The 27,944-nt window shown below is 35.8% G+C and overlaps 2 protein-coding genes across 2 annotated transcripts in view; both read right to left on the minus strand.

The window, feature by feature from the left end:
* Nucleotides 1-10,680, minus strand: part of LOC128242956 (kinesin-like protein KIF28) — a 68,154-nt gene extending 57,474 nt beyond the window's left edge. Inside the window, exon 1 of the mRNA XM_052960406.1 lies at nt 10,518-10,680. Within this exon, the coding sequence (XP_052816366.1) occupies nt 10,518-10,531 (14 nt within the window). The 5' untranslated portion in view covers nt 10,532-10,680. The remainder of the gene's footprint in view (nt 1-10,517) is intronic.
* A 1,458-nt stretch (nt 10,681-12,138) lies between these two features.
* Nucleotides 12,139-27,374, minus strand: LOC128244150 (transforming growth factor-beta-induced protein ig-h3-like). Its single transcript, XM_052962165.1, has 6 exons — nt 27,233-27,374; nt 21,400-21,614; nt 18,028-18,214; nt 17,709-17,807; nt 17,015-17,131; nt 12,139-12,266 (listed from the first exon to the last, which is right to left on the minus strand). Exons 1-6 carry the CDS (start codon nt 27,372-27,374, stop codon nt 12,139-12,141), a joined length of 888 nt encoding a protein of 295 aa, XP_052818125.1.
* Between the last annotated feature and the right edge of the window lie 570 nt (nt 27,375-27,944).

The following is a 27,944-nucleotide window of genomic DNA, read 5'->3' on the forward strand; positions in this document are numbered from 1 at the left end:
GGTGTTTGTACGTGTGTGTATGTGGTGATTGTTCGTGTGTATGTGGTGTTTGTACGTGTGTATGTGGTGTGTGTACGAGTGTGTATGTGGTGTTTGTACGCGTGTGCGTATGTGGTGTTTGTACGTGTGTATGTGGTGTGTGCACGTGTGTGTATGTGGTGTTTGTACATGTGTGTGTGGTGTGTGTACGTGTGTGTATGTGGTGTTTGTACGTGTGTGTATGTGGTGTTTGTACGTGTGCGTATGTGGTGCTTGTACATGTGTGTATGTGGTGTCTGTACGTATGTGTATGTGGTGTTTGTACGAGTGTGTGTATGAGGTGTTTGTACATGTGTGTATGTGGTGTTTGTCCATGTGTGTATGTGGTGTCTGTACATGTGTGTATGTGGTGTTTGTACGTATGTATATGTGGTGTTTGTACGCGTGTGTGTATGTGGTGTTTGTACATGTGCGTATGTGGTGTTTGTCCATGTTTGTATGTGGTGCTTGTACATGTGTGTATGTGGTGTTTGTGCATGTGTGTATGTGGTGTTTGTACATGTGTGTATGTGGTGTTTGTACGCGTGTGTGTATGTGGTGTTTGTACATATGTGTATGTGGTGTTTGTCCATGTGTGTATGTGGTGCTTGTACATGTGTGTATGTGGTGTCTGTACGTATGTGTATGTGGTGTTTGTACGATTGTGTGTATGTGGTGTTTGTACGAGTGTGTATGTGGTGTCGGTACATGTGTGTATGTGGTGTTTGTACGCGTGTGTGTATGTGGTGTTTGTACGAGTGTATGTATGTGGTGTTTGTACGAGTGTGTGTATGTGGTGTTTGTACGAGTGTGTGTATGTGGTGTTTGTACGCGTGTGTGTATGTGGTGTTTGTACGAGTGTGTATGTGGTGTTTGTACGCATGTGTGTATGTGATGTTTGTACGAGTGTGTATGTGGTGTTTGTACGCGTGTGTGTATGTGGTGTTTGTACGCGTGTGTGTTTGTCATTTTGGCCCAGCTTTAATTGCCTTTAAACGGGGTTATTTTTTTAATATCCGACACCTGGTCTTGTCCCGGAGTTTTCATTGTTTATAAGTATGTACTTTTTAATTCATATTCGTCTTAGTCTTTGATTTTATAAAAAAAATCATATCACGAAGTGGTTATAAATGTTTTTATTAAAAAATGGGACACTTTCACACATTTCATGCTGGTGACAATGTTTTTAAATGTTTTAAATCGAGTTATTTCAGTTATTATAATGCAAAAATACCAAGCAGAAACTGACAGATACCTATCTAAGAAATGATCAGATCCGAGCCATTAATCACATTCAGCAGCGTTTCTTACGCTTAAGTGGACAATGGAGTATCTGTGGTCATATTTTCAAACAATCTAAATAATAACACAGATGTAACTCTTCTTTGAATTCTTATTTACGTCAGACCCTTGTAACACGCATCTCACTTACATTACACACACAATTGAAATGTTCTGTGTCTGATCCTCTAGAACGGTAGAGAGAATCTTCAACCACAGTGATTTGGTGGGAATGAGCTCCCGCTTTGGTGTCATTTGACCTGTACAAAATTTAGTGACATTTAACCTAAAATATTTTTTTTTTCTTCAGATTCATCAAAGGGGTCACTCCTACCAACTATCTAGCATAAAATAACTATGAATTACTGCAAAATGAAACCAAAGCAGCTCATTCCCACCAAATCACTGTGTCTTCAACGAGATTTTACTCTTTGCTATAATTGTATATGCATTTGTTACCAACTCATGTTTGTACAATCGAACCCCGTTGGCTCGAACTCGCTTGGCTCGAATTCCTCGTTGGCTCGAACTAGATGTAAAGGACCGATTTCTTTATTCTGAAGGTTAACAGTCCCGCTTGGCTCGAATTTTCTGAGGCTCGAGGTATTTTTGCCGGTCCCTGGGAGTTCGAGCCAACGAGGTTCGACTGTTTATGAATTAGACGCATATCCCACCGAAAATGCGATTATTTTAATATGAATACAAGTCTTATGTTTGATGCACGGCATCAAAGACACGGCAAGTTCGGTTGTTGTATAATCATGTTGGCAGATTCAGATCCTTCTAAACAAACACGTGTCCACCACAGTTTGTATTCCATCAACCGACAATCATCCGTCTGCCATAAGTTGGACATTTCCGTATGAACGGAATCTGAAAGGTATTTCTTTCAGTGTGATACTGTAATAAATTAATAAGCATCATATTCTATTTTTTGTATTAAATCGCCTTGCAGTGAATGTAGAAGTAAAACAAAAATGGACTTTTGGCAACTCAATATTTTAGGGACAGTTAATTACCAGCCTATAATGTAAATTATTGCTTCGCCTTTTAGCGTTTTTCGTAACACTGCAATACATTCCTACTATTTTGATGCTTGTACCGGACGAAAATTGCCGCGTCTTTGTTCTCCAGAAAGAACGACATAGACATGGACTGCAAACACTCACAAAATGATCGAGCATTATGCACCTTATTAATACCTGCATGGTCATTTCATAATTCCAGCAACCGTCCGCTGAAGTACTTTCAGTACTTTGATATCAAGTAAAACTTGTTCGCTGCCTCTAAATATATTTAGCCATCACTATCCCCCCCGGGACCATGTTTACGCGTACCGTACACTTGTTCGTGTTAAGAATACAACCTACAATGTACATGTTTAACCAATGAAATTGTAGATACGTACTCATTAAAGCTGCACACTCACAGACTGAACGTTTTGAAAAAAAAAATTAATTCGTTTTTTTTTTTTTTTTTTTTTTTTTGGAACGAGCCATTTTTTGCGAAAATGCATGGTAACCAGTGGTATAAGACTGCTGACAAAAATCATGTATCACTGGTTTTCAAATATTTACAAAAATAGCTTCTTCCAAGTCGAAAAAATAAAAAGTGATCAAAAGGGTCAATCTCTGAGAGTGCAGCTCTAAGAACTAGGCCTAATCATTAAGAATTTCAACTTTCGCGGGTGTTTAAAGATCCGCATACTTAAGAAGGGATCGTTCACTACGCTCACTCCGCCGATTCTTAATCATTTATATGTTACTTCATGTTACCTTACTATTACATATACATTTTAAAGGAACTCATTCACAGATTTTATGTCTGTAGCGATTTTCATTAAACTTAATTTAGCTTTAGGTATTTAATGTACTTTCATTATCGAGCACCAACAAACAACCACCCGGTACTCCTTCGGGTGAACAGAATCCTTATATCCAAGCCTAAAATCGTTCAAATTGCAATAGCGTTATTAAGGTTTTTGGCAAATAGAGCAGTACGGTCTTTTGCGTTGCACAAATAAGTATACGGTACGGGTTTAAATAATAGCATTAGTGTCCATACATGACGCGGGTTGTGATCCGCATTTCCCTTGAATTGTACATTTGAGCAAATTATTTGTGGAATTAATAAAATGCATTTAATAGGTCTGGTATAAATGTATAACCCACATCTAAATCATGTGGATGCACTACTGAAACAGACTATAACCAATACTCCGTTACCATTGTAAACAAAACAACGGTGGCAGTCAATGATAAAGGTCGTCTTGACTTTAGTTGTTCATATTGAATTGAAGACCATCGACGGTGATTCAAATATTATAACATGCAGCAGATGCAATATTCAATTTACGTTAAACACCCAAAGGAACTTCTTTTTAAAGAGCGGATGAACAAACAGGATCATACAGAACTGACTTAAAGAATAGAATATAATATTTCTCCTTAGCGTCCCTCTTGATAATTATGTATTAATAATTTCTGAGATGGGGTCACCACTAATACGTCGCTTTAGAATTTTGCGCGCGTGTGTTGGGGGGGGGGTGAAGGGGGGGGGGTGGAGGGGGATGGAGGGGGTTATATCAAATGTCATTTCAAATGTATAGTCGAGAACCCTGCATCGCGGTGGTGTACAGAAACTGTTTTTGCATATTTGGGCAGCCGCTAATCATTCCATTGAAAACCTCGAGCAACGTTTGGTGATTTTTTTAAGAAGTGCCTTTATGGTATATATAAATTCCGTAGCTTTGAGATTTTGTTTTAAGAATTAAACACTTTTTGTTTTATTATAAAGGAACTGTGAAACTGCATCGTCAAAATTTATTGCAAATAAATGATATTTTAACCATCATTTAAGATGGCTTCGAAATGAAAGAATAATTCATTTTTTTTATGAACTTATCCATTTGCTTTGATGGTTTGTCAAAGATTATCAGTAATCAAGTATTTGATACCGGCAAAACGTCGTCGACCGTTGATGTTCAGTCCGCGGCAACGATTAATCGACTTCCGCCCATTATCGGCTCGCCAATACTATTTACGCAATCGTAACAACTCGGCCATCTCCGGCAAGCTTCGAGATAGACCTCGTAAATAGTAGTAAGGATATACGAAAGTGCGATGCGGCTGCCGGCGATTAACACCGTTTTCAATCCGCGTAAAGAAGGCCCATTGTAACAACAAGGAAATGGATTGTGCTAAATAAAATGTGCTTGTTTAAGAGAAAATATTTATTGTAACCTCAAAGAATGTTCGTTTTATGAATATTTAGATGTTTCCTTATAGTTGAAGCACTCTGTTTCCTCTAGAAAAATCGTGGTCACCCAGAAAATGTACTCGACAGGCATTGAAATTATCATACGGTTCATGGCATGCATGAATCATTACATCGGATTAAATGAACGCATGGACTAAATGTCAACATTTTCTCAACAGTTATAGGAATACCCTATGAAATGTAAGTTTTAAGTCATACTTTGCCGTGTTTTTTCTTACACCATGCCTTGCCATTAAAACAACATTACTATTCTGTAAAATCATTGATTGCATTGTCCAGAGTTTTGAGGGTTGTGGTAGGATGGTTGTGAGCTTGGCACCCAGTCAGCTTTACCAGCTGAAATCTATGCATGCCTTTACTTCAGCATTATTGGGTTTGGGCTGCAGATTTTTTTGTGTAAACAGTTCTGTGGGGTTGGGGTGGGGCGTTGACTATCCACGCAGTAAGCTCAATTGTTAGAGTACCAGTACAACGTTCATGTGGATATGCACCAGACAATTGTAACCACGGCCCCCCCCCAGGTCTTGGGAATAGTGGGGACTTTGACTTTCAGTACAGCCAACCCCGGCTAAAATCCCCACCCTGCGCGGACGATCCAATGGCAAAATCCCTGCCAAATGCCCCCCACACCCCAGGGACTCTAGGTAAGGTCCATTCCCCTCTATACTTTAAGTGAAGATAAAACCACCGCATTCACCCAGCACTGCAGGGCCATCTAATAGGTAAAAACACGGCCCATTTCCCCGGGTTAACCCCAGTATTCCCCCGGACCTGGGGTGGGGGGGGGGGGGGGTTACAATTGACTGGTGCACTAAGTTGACAGAACTTGTCTTAAAATTGTATTTGTTCAAGGCAGATCATGCTTCACTTTACCTCCTAGGCTGTGGATAAAACCCACTCATTAGAAGTTCCCTTACACATTATATTTGTCTTAATCTATAATTATTAGTCTCAGTATCTTTGAGTAAATTGTCATTTTTTATTAAAAACAACAACACCAAAATAGTAACTGATAAGATACTCAACTGATTTATTTTTTTGTTAATAAAAGCCTTAAACAAATATTTAGCCATGTTACTAAGATTTCAGCAATGTATACCAGACTTTTTTTCAATAATACTTAATCTATTTTGAATAATTTAAGCCTTTAGATCACTTCACCAAATGACTCTTTTATGTCCAACTCCATAAAATGCATACAAGAATAATTACAGTTTGGATCAACATGTCTCTTAATTTTATTTTTAATATTAGTAAAGTAATAACAGAGCCATCTGTATGCAATCCAATGTAAAATTAATGATAAATTAGGTTTTGCTCCCATTTTTACTTTCATTTCTGTGCCAAGCCCTTTTAAGTGCATCGAGTCTTTTGGGAGACTTCACAATATTTCTGGCATTTAATCCCCATATATGGCTTTAAGTTGCCATACAAATTTAAGTCTTCATTACAAAAAATACTGTATGTCTCCACTTTAACCATAAACACACAATGAGAGGACTATTTAAAGCATTACCATGTGTCAGAATTATAGATCTTTCTTTGCATTTTATTTGTCTAAATATATTACCGGTCTCTTGAGCAATATCCTTGTGCCTCTTTGAGTACTTGGCTTGACAGTTTGGGTTTTAATACATTGTTTTGAATGTTTTATTTGTACACAACAATGATGATGATGTTGATGACACTATGCTATGCCAAAACCTCAACACATTTTCTTCAAACAAAAAAGGACAGTCATTCAGAATAACTTTTATTACATCATTTGAGAAAATAAACACATACAATCAACGAAATAAACATGCATCTGTAAAATCACAAGTCATGTTATGTGTTCGTTAAATTTAACTTAATAAAGAAAATAAATATTGGTTGCAGTAAGCAATTCGCATCACTTCTAATAAACATTCCAACAGGCTGAAAAATAAATCAACACAAATGGAAAAACTGTTTGCAAGTCAGCTAGTATCTTATTTTATGCCTTATCAGATTGCTATGCAAGCTGGAAGCTTACAAAATCACTCTTAAGTATGTTGCCTAAGTAGAAACAAGTATGGGCATCCTTTTCCTGAGGTCAAGAGAAAGTATCTTGGAGGTCTTGAACTCACAACCTTGAATTTGAGACTTATCCTCTAGACCACTTTCACCTTTTCACATTTTAAAGAGCCCAGTTTACAATATATGGCATTTGCAAGGATGTGCCCTATTAACGGATTTTCTGAAGTCTTAAAAATTGAACTGAACAAAATAGTTCTCCTTCATTTGGTCTGCTGATGTCATCTGTTTCTGTTTTTGTAGTTATCTTCCCTCCATAATATAGGAAAACCACTTTAAGCGTAGATAAATCCTTTACCATATTACCCTTTTAAAATATATGTTCGGATTTATTTAATAATCACGGACCAACAGATGACTTTTATCTTCAACTTCACATCAGTATGTAAGTCATCAAATATTTGAGATGACAAGATGTTCCACTGAATGCTTTGTTTCCATCTTGCACTCATTTTTCCAAGGTAGGCGTTGCAGTTGTGTTAGATGATTTCCATGCATTGCAGGTCAATCCTCATACAATGGCATTTTTGATTACATTCGGATTCCAGTGCCTGAAATAGAAAACAGAAAATACAACAATAATAGGAATTATATCTTCAGATCAATTATTTTAAAAGCCTGTACAACAACAGAAAAGTATTCACAAAACATTAACTGCAACACCAATTTAAAGCTGCATCCTCACAGTTTTACTGTTCTAACACCTTTTTTATTTTTGTCTTTAAACGAGCCAATTGGCAATTATTGTGCAAATGTAGATATTAGACTGCTGACATAATATCAGATCACAGTCTTTCACAAGTTTGAAAATTTGGTAAAAATTCCTCCAACTAGTCATATAAGGTCACACATAATATAACAGATTTCAATTGTTTGGAAAATATTTTTTTGCTATTGCTTTAAGCCATATAATTAATTATATGTGTAAATTTAATTTAATTACTCCTTTGGGCTTTTGAAGAATGACCAAGAAGAACTGTCAATCTGTGAGAGAGCAGCTTTTAGCTCTGGACTACTGGTAAATGTTTAAATTCATCTACAATGTTGATATTTTAATACTGTCAATCCTTGTTGGTTAATTGTACAAACATGCAGGTACTTTTGGGCTTAAACCAATAGGATACTTGACTGTTAAATTATTGTCCGAATTTCGAAATCGCACAACCATTACCTCATCTGCCTTTTTTCATTAGAACAAGCTGGGAATCAAGAGTCAGCTGCACCCCTGGTACCATACTCTTCTCTGAAAATGACAATAAGATTAAAATTTAAATGACTGCATTTCATTGGCACAGTAAAAATGTCAGCATTTTTCAATGTTTCTGCATCACCACCACTGGTGGATATCATAGAATTTAGTCTTGAAAGAAATGTGTGCTTGTTCATGCGTTCAAACTCATTTTGTTAAACCAATAAAATGAAGATCTAATTTATTTAGAGAACTATATTAGTGAACAGGGCCGAGGCATTCAATTGTGCCATTACATTAAGTTGTTCGATACCAACACTCACGGACATATAAACCATACATCCTTGGTTAAAAGAATGTAAATTTTAATTATAAAAAAATAAAGTTAATGATATGAAATGTATGAGATAAATACACTGAGAAAGAAAGTCTAACCTATTATCGATCTAAGTAAAGTCAGATTCAAACTTATTTGTTATTAAAAAAAATCAAATAAAATATTTGTTTTCTTAATTTTTGCCACTGATCACTGGAGCTTCAAAATTGTTATTTACTATATTAGTAATATAGTAAATAACAATTTTGAAGCTCCAGTGATCAGTGGCAAAAATTAAGAAAACAAATATTCTATTTGATTTTAGAATCTGTCAAATGAAAAAAAACTTTACCCCACCCACTTAGAATTAATGACATTTCCAATTAGTTTCTCATTAGGGCTCTTTTAAAACTATTTTTATATTTTATTAAAATACAATAAGTATAAAAATAACACTTACACACAAATAAGTGGTAAGAGTTCGCTCCTCATTCTGTCTTTGGACTAACATATCTCTTGATTGTTTGAACATCTTCTTGGTCGGCCATGATGGACTATTTTCTTACGACCCGTATTATATCCGAGGCCATATATCTTGATACTAGCCGAGGAGTTCCGATTGACTATTTACGCAAAAAGATACAAGCTACAAGCCAATATTGTGCCAAAGATGGCATTTATTCACTAGCTTATTATTATTGAAATGACAACTCCCCCGTAAATGGCTGTACTAAGACTTTATTTTATTTGACATAATGACATTTTCACAGATTTTAATAGGAAATGAAATCGCGCGAATTATCTAAAGAGTACTTCCGGCCCTTTTGGCAATGTTGCCATTGTTAATTAAGCATTGCTCTCACTGTCCCAGTTTTGCCTCTATTGGTCTCGATTTACAAAATCTTGATGAAGTTCTTAGTTCAAATTTAAAACCAAGAATAATATCTTTAAAAAGATAAACGGCGATCAATTTGTAAACAATGTCATAACAGTGTGTAAGAAAGTAGTATGAACTTAACATATGTGCATTTTATTACTTAAAATTTTAAGTACAGTATCACAAGTGTTTTTCTGTGGTGTAGTTTTTACACAGGTTTCTCATTCAATAACATTAATGGCAGAATTATACATTTTGCTAACCATGTGCGTAATTACTTTGAGAAAGGTACGTGCCAAGTTTTATTTCAATACATATTATGGTATCTTTTATGGTAAAGGCAAAGTGTTTGCACAACTTGGTAGTCTCTAGAGTGTCAGAAATGATATTTTAGTTCATACTAAGTGAACAGTCAAAACTGAAGATAAACAACTATCACCGAAAAAGCACAAGTGAGCTCGTTGTCGTCGGCTCAACGCAAAGGTTACAGTATGACCTTTATCTGTAATGGACCCCATATTACGTTGTCGCGACGGATAGTGTTACGACTGATAACGCTACGTATGACTGAATCAACGTTAGTATGTGCTGCTGCTACCAGAATGGTAAAATGTATCACAGTATACTGAAGGCGAATCGAATCATGCCAAATTAACATAACGTCTGTACGCAATGTTACTACAATGTCGTTGTAAATAGCGTGTATTGTTGGACTGGTCAAGGTAATCGTCATAGTAGGTTATTCCGTAGAAAATGCGTTGAGCAGCTTGTGAAAAATTGCCAACTGCGTAGCAACATGTGAATAGTTCATTTTTAAAACAATGTTCCCATATAAGGGACTATCCAAAAGGCTACCGAACTTTGCAAAAACATTAAATTCTTCATGCCGTTTACGTTCTTGGTTAAACCAACATACTCGGACCATTGTTCTTTCGAGCTGGTGAAAGCAAACTAAAAGCTCTTGAAAAAAACTTTTGGCAGTTTGGGTATTTGTTTTAAGTTATGATATAAGGAAAAAATGTATTGTACAATTATGATATTGACTATTGACTAATTTGACAATATACTGTATTGCGTACCCTTGTGATATTCGTCATAGGGAAAACTTGCCAATATATTGTAATGTGTGTCCTTATGATATTAGTTTTTGGGAAATTTAGCAATAGATTGTATTGTACCAGTACGATATTAGTCAATCTGTAAGAAGGTCGTTTCTTCATTCGTTCTTTTGTCGACTGGATGACGATTTTTGTTTCCAGCTTTGGTCTGTCGGGCCGTAAATCAATCAAATCATTGATGGGTCGGTTGATTTCTTGTTGGTCGGTTCACGTAGTAGGATAGGTGATCGGTTGGTCAATTTACCAGTCGGTCGGTCGGTCAGACGGACGGACGGACAGATAGTGTCTCAGCTCAAACGAATAAAAAATACTATACGATTAAAATATGTTTGAAGATATTTATGTTTTTTTCTCTTTGCAAAAAGGAATTAAAGTTTTACTTACGCTTCAAGAGGCATGTTTATGATCCGCAAAAATCCTTAGTTTTTGAACGGCGTTATTGTACAAGGAGGCAAATATTGCAATATATTATTGTGTTTTCACAAAGATTATTAAAGTAATAAAGCGTCAAACATCAGAATATCATAGCCCATCTGTATAAGTTTGAATTCAATAGTTAAACCTTCTCTTCAAAATGGATCTTATTCTTTGTTGAAAAATACGATAATGATAATGACAGGGTCTCTGTCGAAGGTAAATTGTTGTAACTTGATAACCGAGGTTATAAGCTCCTAAAATAGTATCTTTATTGTATACTTTCGCTGCTATTTTATGGCTTAATAAATACAACATTTGCATAAAATGCCACTTCAGTGATACGCCTAAACATAAATTTTAATTAAGCGTAGATTACCCAAACGTTTCTGTCCGATAAACCACCATGCGTGAAATGGTCAGCTTGTTTTGACATATTCCTACATAACTGCATGCGTTATATGGTCAACTTGTTTTGCCATAGTCAAACATAACTGCATGCGTGAAATGGTCAACTTGTTTTGACATATTCCTACATAACTGCATGCGTTAAATGGTCAACTTGTTTTGACATACTCCTACATAACTGCATGCGTGAAATGGTCAACTTGTTTTGACATACTCATACATAACTGCATGCGTTTAATGGTCAACTTGTTTTGACATAAGCATACATAACTGTGTGCTTTAAATGGTCACCATGTATTAAATGGAAACCCCGTTTTGACATACGCCTACATAATATCATGTGTGAAACAAACCATATGTTGACACACGCCTTCATAATACCTAGTGTTAAAAGGCAGCAATGTTTTGACATACACTTACCTAACACCACGTGTTAAAGGGTAACCCTGTTATGAAAAACGGTCACATAACACAATGTGTTGAAAAAACCCTGTTTTGACATACGCCTACATAACACCATTTGTTAAAATGTTACCCAGTTTTGACATAACCCTACCGTGTGTTAAAACAGCGTTGTTTTGTGCCTACATAACACCACGTGTTAAAAGGTCAGCATGTTTTGACATACGACATCATAACACCAAGAATAAACCAAGTGTTAAAATTTCACCATGTGTTGACATACGCCTACAAAACACCATGTGTGAAACGTCACCATGTTTTGACATACGCCTACAAAACACCACGTGTTAAAAGGTCAGCATGTTTTGACATACGACATCATAACACCATGTGTTAAGAGGCCACCCATTTTGACAACTTTCTGTAGCTGCGACCTTTTGTTTATGTACTTTAAAATGTCTTTAAAAAAAAAGAAAAGTTACGAAAGTTCAAAATTTGTCGTTTTATTGCAAAACAGAACAGAATCAACAAATGAAAAAATAACATATGTTTAAAATCAATAACACATACAGTAGATATATTCAAAACATCATTGCTTATATAAATGCTTAATGTATTGACACTATTAAATCATAACTATTTGCGATTAAAAATGCGATATAAACCATGCAAAAATATATTAATATTGAAATGTACTCATAAGGCTAATAGTTTTACTTCTGTATGTGGTTGGTTTACTTGATTACTCTTATGTATTTTCATTAGATCAGTAAGAGAAGAGTTATCTGCCAACGAGTTCCAAGCGGTGCCGGGAGGGAATAAGCACGTGATCAATCAGATGGATGACGCCATTGGTCGTCCCGATGTCGGCCTGAACTACCCGACCGTCAGTGTTCACTCGGACTCCTCCTGCAAATAGTGAACACCATACATTGTTATAAAAACAGATAAGAAGTCGGCTATTAATAAATAATTCCGTTAATACTTAACAAAACAGAACAGAACAGAACATTTATTTAGACACAAGCATATACAGCCTATGATCTTTTCCCGGTAATACTGAACCGCTGCAAATTTTGTGTATACTCAACATTGTATTTTTGGCTATTTGGTACCACATTCTCGGAGTGAAAAACACCTAAAACTGTTGTGTGTTTTTTCACAAATTGCATAATCAATGGTTTTCAGAATGATTCATTTTTTATAAGTTTTCAGTGCAATTTGGAGGGAACAGGCACCAATTTGGATTACACTATAGGGCACGATAAGACTAAATTGCTGTTGAAATACATATTTTTCAGCTAAAAGTAAAATTTTAAAGCACAAAATGCGAAATGAAAAAGAAGAAGAAATGATCCCTTAATGTCAAATGTCTGTCTTGCAATATTAAGAAATTACATTTGTATTTGATCGTTTAGAAGTATTTTAGATTTTTCATTATTTTCGTTAAAGATTGAGGCTAAAATGTCGATGGGATAAGCCCCATCAAATAGAACTTCAAGGAAAAAGTCCCTTTATTTAACATTACGGCTATTGGTAAGATGAAACTAAAATCTTGTTTGACACGTGTCTTTGGATACTTAATACACCGTTTTTCCTTTAACAAACCACCAACAATACAATGTTTTTCCTTTAAAAAAAACCCACAGTAGAATCCTTTTCCTCTAACCAACCACCAACAGTACATTTTTTTCTCCTTTAATGAACCACCAACAATACAGTCTTTTCCCTTTAACAAACCACCAGCGAGACAGTATTTTTCCTCTAACTAACCAACAACAGTACAGTGTTTTTCCTTTAACTAACCACCAACAATACAATGTTTTTCTCTTAACTTACCACCAACAATACAGTACCTTTCCCTTAACTAACCACCAACAATACGTCTCCGTGGCCTAGTGGTTAAGCTCCGCCTACGGAGCGGGAGGTCGTGGGTTCGATCCCTGGCCGCGTCATACCAAAAGACGTTAAAAATTGGTACAAGTAGCTCCCTTGCCTGGCGCTCGGCATTTAAAGGGTAGTGCTTGGAAAAGTGGTGTACTCAGTACTGGTTTAATTCAGGAAAGTTGTACCCCGTGTATCGGTGCTTTACACCGAGCACGTAAAAGAAACAAGGGGTCTCTTCGAAAAAGAGCTAGGGTATCGCACCCGGACTTCCTTGTATCCCACCACTGTCTCTTCAGCGTGCTGTCCCTTCAGCAAAAACAAAGGACCCCGTTGGAAATAAGTGCTTGCACTTTCACGGGTTATCCTTGACCGCAAGGTCTAAAGAAATACATACATACATAATACAATATTTTTTCCTTTAACAAACCACCAACAGTACAGTGTTTTTCCTTTAACAACGACCAACAGTAAAGTATTTTTCCTTTAACTCACCACCAACAATACAATGTTTTTCCTTTAACAAAACACCAATAGTACAGTGTTTCTCCTTTAACTAACGACCAACAGTACAGTATTTTTCCTTTAACTAACCACCAACAATACAATGTTTTTCCTTTTACAAACCACCAACAGTACAGTGTTTTTCCTTTAACTAACGACCAACAGTACAGTATTTTTTCTTAAACTAACCACCAACAATACAATGTTTTTCCTTTAACAAACCACCAACAGTACAGTGTTTCTCCTTTCACTAACCACCAGCAATACAGGATTTTCCCTTTAACTAACCACCAGCAAGACAGTCCTTTTCCTCTAGGTAACCACCAACAGTACATTATTTTTCCTTTAACTAACCACCAACAATACAGTATTTTTCCTTTAACTAACCACCAGCAAGACAGTCCTTTTCCTCTAGGTAACCACCAACAGTACAGTGTTTTGCCTTTAACTAACCACCAGCAGTACATTATTTTTCCTTTAACTAACCACCAACAATACAGTATTTTTCCTTTAACTAACCACCAGCAAGACAGTCCTTTTCCTCTAACTAACCACCAACAGTACAGTGTTATTCCTTTAACTAACCACCAACAGTACAGTGTCTTTCCTTTAACTAACCACCAACAATACAGTATTTTTCCTTTAACTAACCACCAACAATACAGTGTTTTTCCTTAAACTAACCACCAAAAATACTGATTTTCATCTAACTAACCACCAGCAATACAGTACCTTTCCTCTTACAAACCACCAACAATACAGTACCTTTCCTCTACCAAACCACCAACAATACAGTACCTTTCCTCTAACAAACCACCAACAATACAGTCCCTTTCCTCTAACTAACCACCAACAGTACAGTGTTTTTCCTTTAACTAACCACCAACAATACAGTGTTTTTCCTTTAACTTACCACCAACAATACAATATTTTTCCTTTCACTAACCACCAACAGTACAGTGTTTTTCCTTTAACTAACCACCAATAATACAGCATTTTTCCTTTAACTAACCACCAACGGTACAGTATTTTTCCTTTAATTAACCACCAACAATACAGTATTTTTCCTTAAATGCACCACCAGCAAGACAGTCCTTTTTCCTTTAACTAACCACCAACAGTACAGTGTTTTCCTTTAAGTAACCACCAACAGTACAGTGTCTTTCCTTAAACTAACCACCCAAAATAGAGATTTTCATCTAACTAACCACCAACAATACAGTACCTTTCCTCTAACAAACCACCAACAATACAGTCCTTTTCCTCTAACTAACCACCAACAGTACAGTGTTTTTCCTTTAACTAACCACCAACAATACAGTGTTTTTCCTTTAACTTACCACCAACAATACAATACTTTTTCCTTTAACTAACCACCAACAGTACAGTGTTTTTCCTTTAACTAACCACCAACAATACAGTATTTTTTCCTTTAACTAACCACCAACGGTACAGTATTTTTCCTTTAATTAAACACCAACAATACAGTATTTTTTCCTTAAATTAACCACCAGCAAGACAGTCCTTTTTCCTCTAACTAACCACCAACAGTAAAGTGTTTTCCTTTAACTAACCACCAACAGTACAGTGTCTTTCCTTTAACTAACCACCAACAATACAGTACCTTTCCTTAAACTAACCACCTACAATACAGTATTTTTCCTCTTACAAACCACCAACAATACAGTACCTTTCCTCTAACTAACCACCAACAGTACAGTGTTTTTCCTTTAACTAACCACCAACAATACAATGTTTTTCCTTTAACTAACCACCAACAATACAATGTTTTTCCTTTAACTAACCCCCAACAGTACAGTATTTTTCCTTTAACTAACCACAAAAAGAACAGTATTTTTCATTTAATTAACCACCAGCAAGACAGTCCTTTTCCCCTAACTAACCACCAACAGTACAGTGTTTTTCTTATACTAACCACCAACAGTATAGTATTTTTCCTCTAACTAACCACCAACAATACAATGTTTTTCCTCTAACAAACAACCAACAATACAGTGTTTTTCCTTAAAATAACCACCAACAATACAGTATTTTTCTCTACCAAACCACCAACAATACAGTACCTTTCCTCTACCTAACCCCCAACAGTACAGTGTTTTTCCTTTAACTAACCACCAACAATACAGTGTTTTTCCTTTAACTAACCACCAACAATACAATATTTTTCTTTAACTAACCACCAACAGTACTGTGTTTTTCCTTTAACTAACCGCCAACAATACAGTATTTTTCCTTTCACTAACCACCAACAATACAGTATTTTTCCTTTAACTAACCTCCAACAATACAGTATTTTTCCATGACCTAACCACCAATAATACAGTATTTTTTTCTAACAAACCACCACCAATACAGTGTTTTTCCTTTAACTAACCACCAACAATACAATATTTTTCCTCTAACTAACCACCAACAGTACATTCTTTTTACTTAAACTTACCACCAACAATACAGTGTTTTTCCTTTAACTAACCACCAACAATACAGTCCTTTTCCTCTAACTAACCACCAACAATACAGTATTTTTCTTCTTACAAACCACCAACAATACAGTGTTTTCCTTTAACTAACCACCAACAATACAATATTTTTCTTCTTACAAACCACCAACAATACAGTGTTTTTTTCTTTAACTAACAACCAACAGTACAGTGTTTACCTTTCCCCTAACTAACCACCAACAGTACAGTGTTTTTCCTTTAACTAACCACCAACAATACAATGTTTTTTTCTTTAACTAACAACCAACAGTACAGTGTTTTTCCTTTAACTAACCACCAACAATACAATGTTTTTTTCTTAAACTAACAACCAACAGTACAGTGTTTTTTCTTTAACTAACCACCAACAGTACAGTGTTTTTCCTTTAACTAACCACCAACAATACAATGTTTTTTTCTTTAACTAACAACCAACAGTACAGTGTTTACCTTTCCTCTAACTAACCACCAACAGTACAGTGTTTTTCCTTTAACTAACCACCAACAATACAGTATTTTTCCTTTAAACAATACAATGTTTTTCCTTTAACTAACCACCAACAATACAATGTTTTTCCTTTAACTAACCACCAACAATACAGTGTTTTTCCTTTAACTGTATACAATTGGTTAATTCTTTGGTTTGGTCAAATTTAACCAGTATTGATTGGAAAATATATACAATCTATTTTAACTTTTTGAATAAGTAGCCTAAATTTATCGACATTTTTAACAGCTCTTATTAGTTCAGATGCCTGAACTACTGACCTCCCTCCACGTGCAGTTGGATGGTGTCACGGTTGGCGTCAATGGTTCTTATGGACTCTCGATCGTATAGTCCGGCCGCATACTCAGTGTGGGCGACCACGTGGTACTGCAGGATGTCTATAATGGTGGAGTTACTATATATTATTATATATGTCATTATTATATATGTCATTCGATACAGTGGTTATTGTCATATCATTAACTAAATCTAGTTAGCTGTTAGTGTTTGTTGTCTTTAGTCTGTATTTCAAGGTGCAAACATTATTGATTTTCATTACGTTTCACCTTGTTTCAGATGTTGAAACTAATTATATAAGTGGTAACACGAATCTAATTACGTTAACCAATTAGTATGTTACTTATCAAGTGGAATTCGCAAACCATAACTAGTTAACCTGTTATTGTTGTACAGATAAAAGGGTACTAGGTGGCAGTTCTGGGCACTTTCAAGCCTGTTTTTAGTCCTATGATATTTATTTTACCTAAAAGGTAACGCGAATATTAACTAGATAGCTAGATTATTATCGTGAAAATTAAGTCGTTGACAAGAAACAATTCGCGAACGTTAACAGGTTATCTTACGGCAGTAATATGCCACCATATAAGTCTTTCCAAAAACATGTGTTTTTTAATAAGCATAATAATGGTTAACGACATGAAAAAAGAAAGATATAATGTTGGAATGTTCACCTACCAACGAGGAGATCGTGGTTTGAAGTGATCTTTTTCACCTGATCATTTGAAAGGCGGGCAAATGCCTCGTTCGTGGGAGCAAACACGGTCAGTCCATCCGCTGTATGACGAAGAAATTATACTTTTAGTTTTTAACGACTTTGAATCGAAATGACATGCGCAATATTTGAGCAATAAATCATAGTAAAAGAGTGAAACAGGTTTAAAAATAGTACTCAAGAATTTGTATTAAAAGTACAGTGTTAATTACAACAATAGTCCGACTTGTGCAGGATGGAACAATTTTAGATTCGAAAAGAGTTGAATGTAACGAGGCGTACCTTGAAGAGCCTGAGCGATGCCAGCAATTTGGACAAGTGAGAGAAGCGTGCTGACGTTGCTGGTCTTGGAAACAACGTCGACAATGTCCCCTGTCGGCGGCATCATCACGTTAAAGACCTCGTGTATCACGCCGTTGGACGCCACCTTGTCGAATGCGACTATCTGGCAGCCCTGGATCGTCACGGCCTGAAGGGGAAAGCATGACGCATCAACACCAAGTACCGGTTTATAAAATGAAAGGTCCTTGTACTGTGGTAACACTGGTTACATAAAGCTATAACAATGATATGTTTAAACAAGAGTGCTGCGGAGTAAACGCCGACTCAAGTCGGTTGTGTTTTTTCCCTGTTAAAAAGGGACAAAATCCGATGGTTGTTCGACTTTGCTATTTATGTGCGTGCCCCAGACGACATTTGTACCAAGTTTCATTTGAAAATATTTGAAGGCCTAGGAAAAAGGTTTGCACTTTGACGACGACAAAGACACCTAAGCCATGACAACCTTGACTTCATTCGTCGAAGAACAGACTAGTTAAAACACTGAACAAAGTAATAGTGTAGATCACTGTGCGAGTGGTCAAACCATGATTTTGTATTATATAATAACAGTTTCATTGCAACTATGTGATGCATAACAATTCTACCATGCAGGTATTTTTAGACAAGTTAAAGGATATATCTTTTTAATCAGACTGCCGCCAGAAATGATAAATATTTTAAATCCGAAGAGCGTCAAAAAGTGGAAATATAGTAAATCTGAAGGCAGCCAGAAAGGGGAAATATAGTAAATCTGACGGCATTCAGAAAGAGGATTATAGTAAATTTGACGGCATTAAAAAAGTAATATAGTAAATCTGACGGGCATTCAGAAAGAGGATAATAGTAAATTTGACGGCATTAAAAAAGTAATATAGTAAATTTGACGGTATTCAGAAGGGGGAAATATAGTAAATCTGACGGCATACAGAAGTGGAAAATATAGTAAATCTGACGGCTTACAGAAAGGAGAAATATAGTAAATCTGACGGCATTCAGAAAAGGGAAATATAGTAAATCTGACGGGCATTCAGAAAGAGGGTTATAATAAATCTGACGGCATTCAAAAATGGGAACTATAGTAAATCTGACGGCATTCAAAAAGGAGAAATATAGTAAATCTGACGGCATTCAAAAGGGGGAAATATAGTAAATCTGACGGCATTCAAAAAGGAGAAATATAGTAAATCTGACGGCATTCAGAAATTGGAACTATAGTAAATCTGACGGCATTCAAAAGGGGGAAATTCTGACGGCATTCAGAAGGGGGAAATATAGTAAATCTGACGGCATTCAGAAAGAGGGTTATAGTACATCTGGCGGCATTCAAAAAGGGGAAATATAGTAAATTTGACGGCATTCAGAAATGGGAACTATAGTAAATCTGACGGAATTCAAAAGGGGGAAATATAGTAAATATGACGGCATTCAGAAGGGGGAAATATAGTAAATCTGACGGCATTCAGAAGGGGGAAATATAGTAAATCTGACGGCATTCAAAAGGGGGAAATATAGTAAATCTGACGGCATTCAAAAAGGAGAAATATAGTAAATCTGACGGCATTCAGAAATTGGAACTATAGTAAATCTGACGGCATTCAAAAGGGGGAAATTCTGACGGCATTCAGAAGGGGGAAATATAGTAAATCTGACGGCATTCAGAAAGAGGGTTATAGTACATCTGGCGGCATTCAAAAAGGGGAAATATAGTAAATTTGACGGCATTCAGAAATGGGAACTATAGTAAATCTGACGGAATTCAAAAGGGGGAAATATAGTAAATATGACGGCATTCAGAAGGGGGAAATATAGTAAATCTGACGGCATTCAGAAGGGGGAAATATAGTAAATCTGACGGCATACAGAAGTGGAAAATATAGTGAATCTGACGGCATTCAGAAGGGGGAAATATAGTAAATCTGACGGCATTCAAAAGTGGGAAATATAGTAAATCTGACGGCATTCAGAAGGGGAAAATATAGTAAATCTGACGGCATTCAGAAGGGGGAAATATAGTAAATCTGACGGCATTCAAAAGGGGGAAATATAGTAAATCTGACGGCATTCAGAAGTGGGAAATATAGTAAATCTGACGGCATTCAAAAGTGGGAAATATAGTAAATCTGACGGCATTCAAAAGGGGGAAATATAGTAAATCTGACGGCATTCAGAAGTGGGAAATATAGTAAATCTGACGGCATTCAAAAGGGGGAAATATAGTAAATCTGACGGCATTCAAAAGGGGGAAATATAGTAAATCTGACGGCATTCAGAAGTGGGAAATATAGTAAATCTGACGGCATTCAAAAGGGGGAAATAAAATAAATCTGACGACATTCAAAAGGGGGAAATATAGTAAATCTGACGGCATTCAGAAAAGGGAAATATAGTAAATCTGACGGGCATTCAGAAAGAGGGTTATAGTAAATCTGACGGCATTCAAAAATGGGAACTATAGTAAATCTGACGGCATTCAAAAAGGAGAAATATAGTAAATCTGACGGCATTCAAAAGGGGGAAATATAGTAAATCTGACGGCATTCAAAAAGGAGAAATATAGTAAATCTGACGGCATTCAGAAATTGGAACTATAGTAAATCTGACGGCATTCAAAAGGGGGAAATATAGTAAATCTGACGGCATTCAGAAGGGGGAAATATAGTAAATTTGACGGCATTCAGAAGGGGGAAATATAGTAAATCTGACGGCATTCAGAAAGAGGGTTATAGTACATCTGGCGGCATTCAAAAAGGGGAAATATAGTAAATCTGACGGCATTCAGAAATGGGAACTATAGTTAATCTGACGGAATTCAAAAGGGGGAAATATAGTAAATCTGACGGCATTCAGAAGGGGGAAATATAGTAAATCTGACGGCATACAGAAGTGGAAAATATAGTATATCTGACGGCATTCAAAAGGGGGAAATATAGTAAATCTGACGGCATTCAGAAGGGGAAAATATAGTAAATCTGACGGCATTCAAAAGGGGGAAATATAGTAAATCTGACGGCATTCAAAAGTGGGAAATATAGTAAATCTGACGGCATTCAGAAGGGGGAAATATAGTAAATCTGACGGCATACAGAAGTGGAAAATATAGTGAATCTGACGGCATTCAAAAGGGGGAAATATAGTAAATCTGACGGCATTCAGAAGTAGAACTCTCCACTTGTATCATAAAGTATATACATGTCATATGTGGTGACCTGAGAGAATGAAATGCACCATGTAATTGTTTTTGACATACAATGATGTTAAAAGAAACGTGTAGCTTGAAAGCATGCATATAAGTATCTATATATGAAACTTAGACGGATACTTAAAGATACTTACGTTATTATGATCATAGACGTTAAACCTGGCTTTCTGTCCATTCAGAGTTGTAACCTGCAGCTCATTCTTCGCAGCGGACGACATTATTGAGGAAGCAACCACGTGATAGGTTAGAACTTTCGTTAACTCGGTGATGTTACCTCCGAGTGCCGCGAGTGTTGCGGATGGAACTTTGTTAAATGCATCGTTGCTTGGGGCGAATATGGTAAAGGTACCTGACAATAAAACGTCAGCAAACAATTCATAATTGGGAAGTGTTAATATAAAGACGAACATACAATGATACACAATAAATACTTACTTAGTACATACACTGTATATTGATATACACGAAAGACAAACACAGTGATATACACTAAACACAAACATACAGTGATACACACTAAGGACATACTTAGTACATACACTGTATATTGATATACACGGAAGACAAACATACAGTGATATACACTAAACACAAACATACAGTGATACACACTAAGGACATACTTAGTACATACACTGTATATTGATATACACGGAAGACAAACATACAGTGATATACACTAAACACAAACATACAGTGATACACACTAAGGACATACTTAGTACATACACTGTATATTGATATACACGAAAGACAAACACAGTGATATACACTAAACACAAACATACAGTGATACACACTAAGGATATACTTAGTACATACACTGTATATTGATATACACGAAAGACAAACATACAGTGATATACACTAAACACAAACATACAGTGATACACACTAAGGACATACTTAGTACATACACTGTATATTGATATACACTAAACACAAACATACAGTGATATACACTAAACACAAACATACAGCGATATACACTAAACACAAACATACAGTGATACACACTAAGGACATACTGAGTACATACAATGATATACACGAAAGACCGACATACAATGATATACACTTAAGACAAACATACAGTGATATACACTAAACACAAACATACAATGACATACACTTAACACAAACATACAGTGATATACACTAAACACAAACATTCAATGATATACACGAAATACAAACATACAGTGATATACACTAAAGTCAAATATACAGTGATATACACTAAAGACAAACATACAATGACATACACGAAATACAAACATACTGTGATATACACTAAAGACAAACATACAATGACATACACGAAATACAAACATACTGTGATATACACTAAAGACAAACATACAATGATATACACGAAATACAAACATACAGTGATATACACTAAAGACAAACATATAATGACATACACTAAAGACAAACATACAATGATATACACTAAAGACACACATACAATGGCATACACTAAAGACAAACATACAATGATATACACTAAAGACACACATACAATGGCATACACTAAAGACAAACACACAATTACATACACTAAAGACACATATACAATGGCATACACTTAAGACAAACATACACTAAAGACACACATACATTGGCATACACTAAAGACAAACATACAATGATATACACTAAAGACACACATACAATGGCATACACTAAAGACACACATACAATGGCATACACTAAAGACAAACACACAATGACATACACTAAAGACACACATACAATGGCATACACTTAAGACAAACATACACTAAAGGCACACATACATTGGCATACACTAAAGACAAACATACAATGATATACACTAAAGACACACATACAATGGCATACACTAAAGACACACATACAATGGCATACACTAAAGACAAACATACAATGGCATACACTAAAGACACACATACAATGACATACACTAAAGACATACATACAATGGCATACACTAAAGACATACATACAATGACAAACACTAAAGACACACATACAATGACATCCACTAAAGACATACATACAATGGCATACACTAAAGACATACATGTACATACAATGACATACAATAAAGAGATACAAACAATGACATACACTATAGACATACATGTACATACAATGACATACAATAAAGAGATACATACAATGACATACACTAAAGACACACATACAATGACATACACTTAAGACAAACATACAATGGCAAACACTTAAGACACACATACAATGACATACACTAAAGACATACATACAGTGATATACACTAAACACAAACATTCAGTGATACACACTAAGGACATACTGAGTACATACAATGATATACACGAAAGACCGACATACAATGATATACACTTAAGACAAACATACAATGACATACACTTAACACAAACATACAGTGATATACACTAAACACAAACATACAATGATATACACGAAATACAAACATACAGTGATATACACTTAAGACAAACATACAATGACATACACGAAATACAAACATACTGTGATATACACTAAAGACAAACATACAATAATATACACGAAATACAAACATACAGTGATATACACTAAAGACAAACATACAATGATATACACGAAATACAAACATACAGTGATATACACTAAAGACAAACATATAATGACATACACTAAAGACAAACATACAATGATATACACTCAAGACACACATACAATGGCATACAATAAAGACAAACATACAATGACATACACTAAAGACACACATACAATGGCATACACTAAAGACAAACACACAATGACATACACTAAAGACACACATACAATGGCATACACTTAAGACAAACATACACTAAAGACACACATACATTGGCATACACTAAAGACAAACATACAATGATATACACTAAAGACACACATACAATGGCATACACTAAAGACACACATACAATGGCATACACTAAAGACATACATACAATGGCATACACTAAAGACACACATACAATGACATACACTAAAGACATACATACAATGGCATACACTAAAGACATACATACAATGACATACACTAAAGACACACATACAATGACATACACTAAAGACATACATACAATGGCATACACTAAAGACATACATGTTCATACAATGACATACAATAAAGAGATACATACAATGACATACACTATAGACATACATGTACATACAATGACATACAATAAAGAGATACATACAATGACATACACTAAAGACACACATACAATGACATACACTTAAGACAAACATACAATGGCATACACTAAAGAGACACATACAATGACATACACTAAAGACAAACATACAATGACATACACTAAAGACTCCCATACAATGGCACACACTAAAGACACATATACAATGACATACACTAAAGACACACATACAATGAAATACACTAAAGACAAACATACAATGGCATATACTAAAGACAAACATACAATGGCATACACTAAAGACACATATACAATGACATACACTAAAGACAAACATACAATGGCATACACTAAAGACACACATACAATGGCATACACTAAAGACACATATACAATGACATACACTAAAGACACACATACAATGACATACACTAAAGACAAACATACAATGACATACACTAAAGACTCCCATACAATGGCACACACTAAAGACACATATACAATGACATACACTAAAGACACACATACAATGAAATACACTAAAGACAAACATACAATGGCATATACTAAAGACAAACATACAATGGCATACACTAAAGACACATATACAATGACATACACTAAAGACAAACATACAATGGCATACACTAAAGACACACATACAATGGCATACACTAAAGACACATATACAATGACATACACTAAAGACACACATACAATGAAATACACTAAAGACAAACATACAATGGCATATACTAAAGACAAACATACAATGGCATACACTAAAGACACACATACAATGACATACACTAAAGACAAACATACAATGGCATACACTAAAGACACACATACAATGACATACACTAAAGACATATATACAATGGCATACACTTAAGACATACATACTATGACATACACTAAAGACACACATACAATGACATACACTAAATACAAACATACAATGACATACACTAAAGACATACATACAATGGCATACACTAAAGACATACATACAATGGCATTCACTAAAGACACACATGTACATACAATGACATACAATAAAGAGATACATACAATGACATACACTAAAGACATACATGCAATGACATACACTAAATGCATACATGTACATTCAATGATATACAATAAAGAGATACATACAATGACATACACTTAAGACATACATACAAAGACATACACTAAATACAATCATGTACATACAATGATACACAATAAAGAGATACATATAATGATATACACTAAAGACACACATACAATGACATACACTAAAGACATACATACAATGACATACACTTAAGACATACATACAATGACATACACTAAATACATACATGTACATACAATGACATACAATAAAGAGATACATACAATGACATACACTTAAGACATACATACAATGGCATACACTAAAGACACACATACAATGGCATACACTAAAGACACACATACAATGGCATACACTAAAGACATACATACAATGGCATACACTAAAGACATACATACAATGGCATACACTAAAGACACATATACAATGGCATACACTTAAGACTCACATACAATGGCATACACTGAAGACATACATACAATGGCATACACTAAAGACACACATACAATGGCATACACTAAAGACATACATACAATGACATACACTAAATGCATACATGTACATACAATGATATACAATAAAGAGATACATCCAACGATATACATGTACAATAAAGACATGCATTCAGTGATACACACTAAAGACATACATGCATTGATATACACTGAATAATAAAATACAATGACATACACTAAAGGCATACATGACAAAGCGACTAATTACATACACATTGAACGGAGAGTAAAGGTTTTTGAGACTAATTGCTTCGTAATATATTACATTGTTGAGGTATCCCTTTAATACGTATATATTCGTGACAATTAAGCTACATGTACATATTAGTACGGCGTCCGATGTCTGCCACTGTGAAAATGGTCCATGTGGCGGAGCGAAAATGCGAAAAAAATGCGCCGAGTCGGGGTGAAGATACGATATAATTACACAGCGCATTTTCGCCCCGCCACTTGGTGCACATTAGCGTTTTGGCATGACACGTGCATCGATTTGATATCGGTTAACACATTCCAAAAATACTGACATTTAGTTAAATAATTGTATGGACACCTTTTTCTCGTTCAAATGCATTTGCACATGTTCTGAAAAGTTTGCAAATATTTGATGTTGATTAATCAATAAGATGTATACATATATGTTCTGTTCTTTTTAAAAAGGTTCGCACGGGTTCGAAAAGGTAACGGTATAAATTGTATTGCGAAAACAAAAGAAGCACTTCGATTTTCGCTGCGAAAATGCGACCTTTCTGAAATGCGCTCAGTAGAGAGGCAAGTTTGCAATAATTGGCGGGCGAAAAGGGCACCTGGCGCATTTTTTGCCCAGTCACTTGGCGCATTTTTTGCCCAGCCACTAGGCGCATTATTTGCCCAGGCACTTGGCGCAATTTTGGCCAGCCACTTGACGCAATTTTGGCCAGCCACTTGACGCAATTTTGGCCAGCCACTTGGCGCAATTTTGGCCAGCCACTTGACGCAATTTTGGCCAGCCACTTGACGCAATTTTGGCCAGCCACTTGACGCATTTTTTGACCCTACACATGGCGCTTTTTCGCATTATTACCTTTTCGACCTTTTACTGAGAAAAAGCGAAAAGCGTTAAAAATGGCAGACATGAGCAATGCTATAATAGAGAGCCACTCACCCTGATTTAATGCGTCGACAAGTCCTGCCTGTTGAACAAAACCAACCAGCATAGAAAACCTCGGGTCTCCTGCAAGTATTTCGACCGTTGTTGCTGCAAAACACTGGCCCAGCAAGGCAAATGCAAGAATGAAACTCCTCATGTTGTGTACTGGTTAAGGCCAGATGATTACTTTGACCAAGATAAGTGTTTTGTGCACAGTCCAAGGGAATGGTCAGCTTTATATATACTCGGTGGTCTTATATACGCTTCACCAATATGTACAGAACACGTGAGTAGTTGCGTTAGCTCTTCAAATGGAATTCACGTTTTGCTTTAGGTGATGGCTTTGTCCTGAATGTGGTCAAGCCGTTGTATAACCAAAGGTCAAGATAACAATTACTATCTCCTACACGACTGAAGAATTAAATACTTTCAACGAACAGGTAACTATATGAGAACTATAAGAATGGTAGTTTTGTCACATAGCCTAGTTTCTTTTTTTTTGTGTGGTTAGCATCACGGTAAAATACGGGGAACGTGCGGTTTATGTTTGCTCGGTCAGCTACACGGTAGAGTGTGAGGGCCGTATGGTATATCCGAGCAAAGCTACACGGTAGAATGTGAGGGCCGTATGGTATACTTTTGCTCGGTCAGCTACACGGTAGAATGTGAGGGCCGTATGGTATACCTTTGCTCGGTCAGATACACGGTAGAATGTGAGGGCCGTATG

Source organism: Mya arenaria, chromosome 8 (genome assembly GCF_026914265.1).
Source record: "Mya arenaria isolate MELC-2E11 chromosome 8, ASM2691426v1".
Taxonomy (NCBI): Eukaryota; Metazoa; Mollusca; class Bivalvia; order Myida; family Myidae; genus Mya; species Mya arenaria.

Coding starts and splice junctions, on each gene's coding strand:
- LOC128244150 (XM_052962165.1), bottom strand. CDS start 27,374: ATGAGGAGTTTCATTCTTGCATTTGCCTTGCTGGGCCAGTGTTTTGCA. Junction 18,215..21,399: donor ACGTCTATGATCATAATAAC/GTAAGTATCTTT, acceptor TTTCCCCTTCAG/GCCGTGACGATCCAGGGCTG. Junction 17,132..17,708: donor AAACCACGATCTCCTCGTTG/GTAGGTGAACAT, acceptor CCACCATTATAG/ACATCCTGCAGTACCACGTG.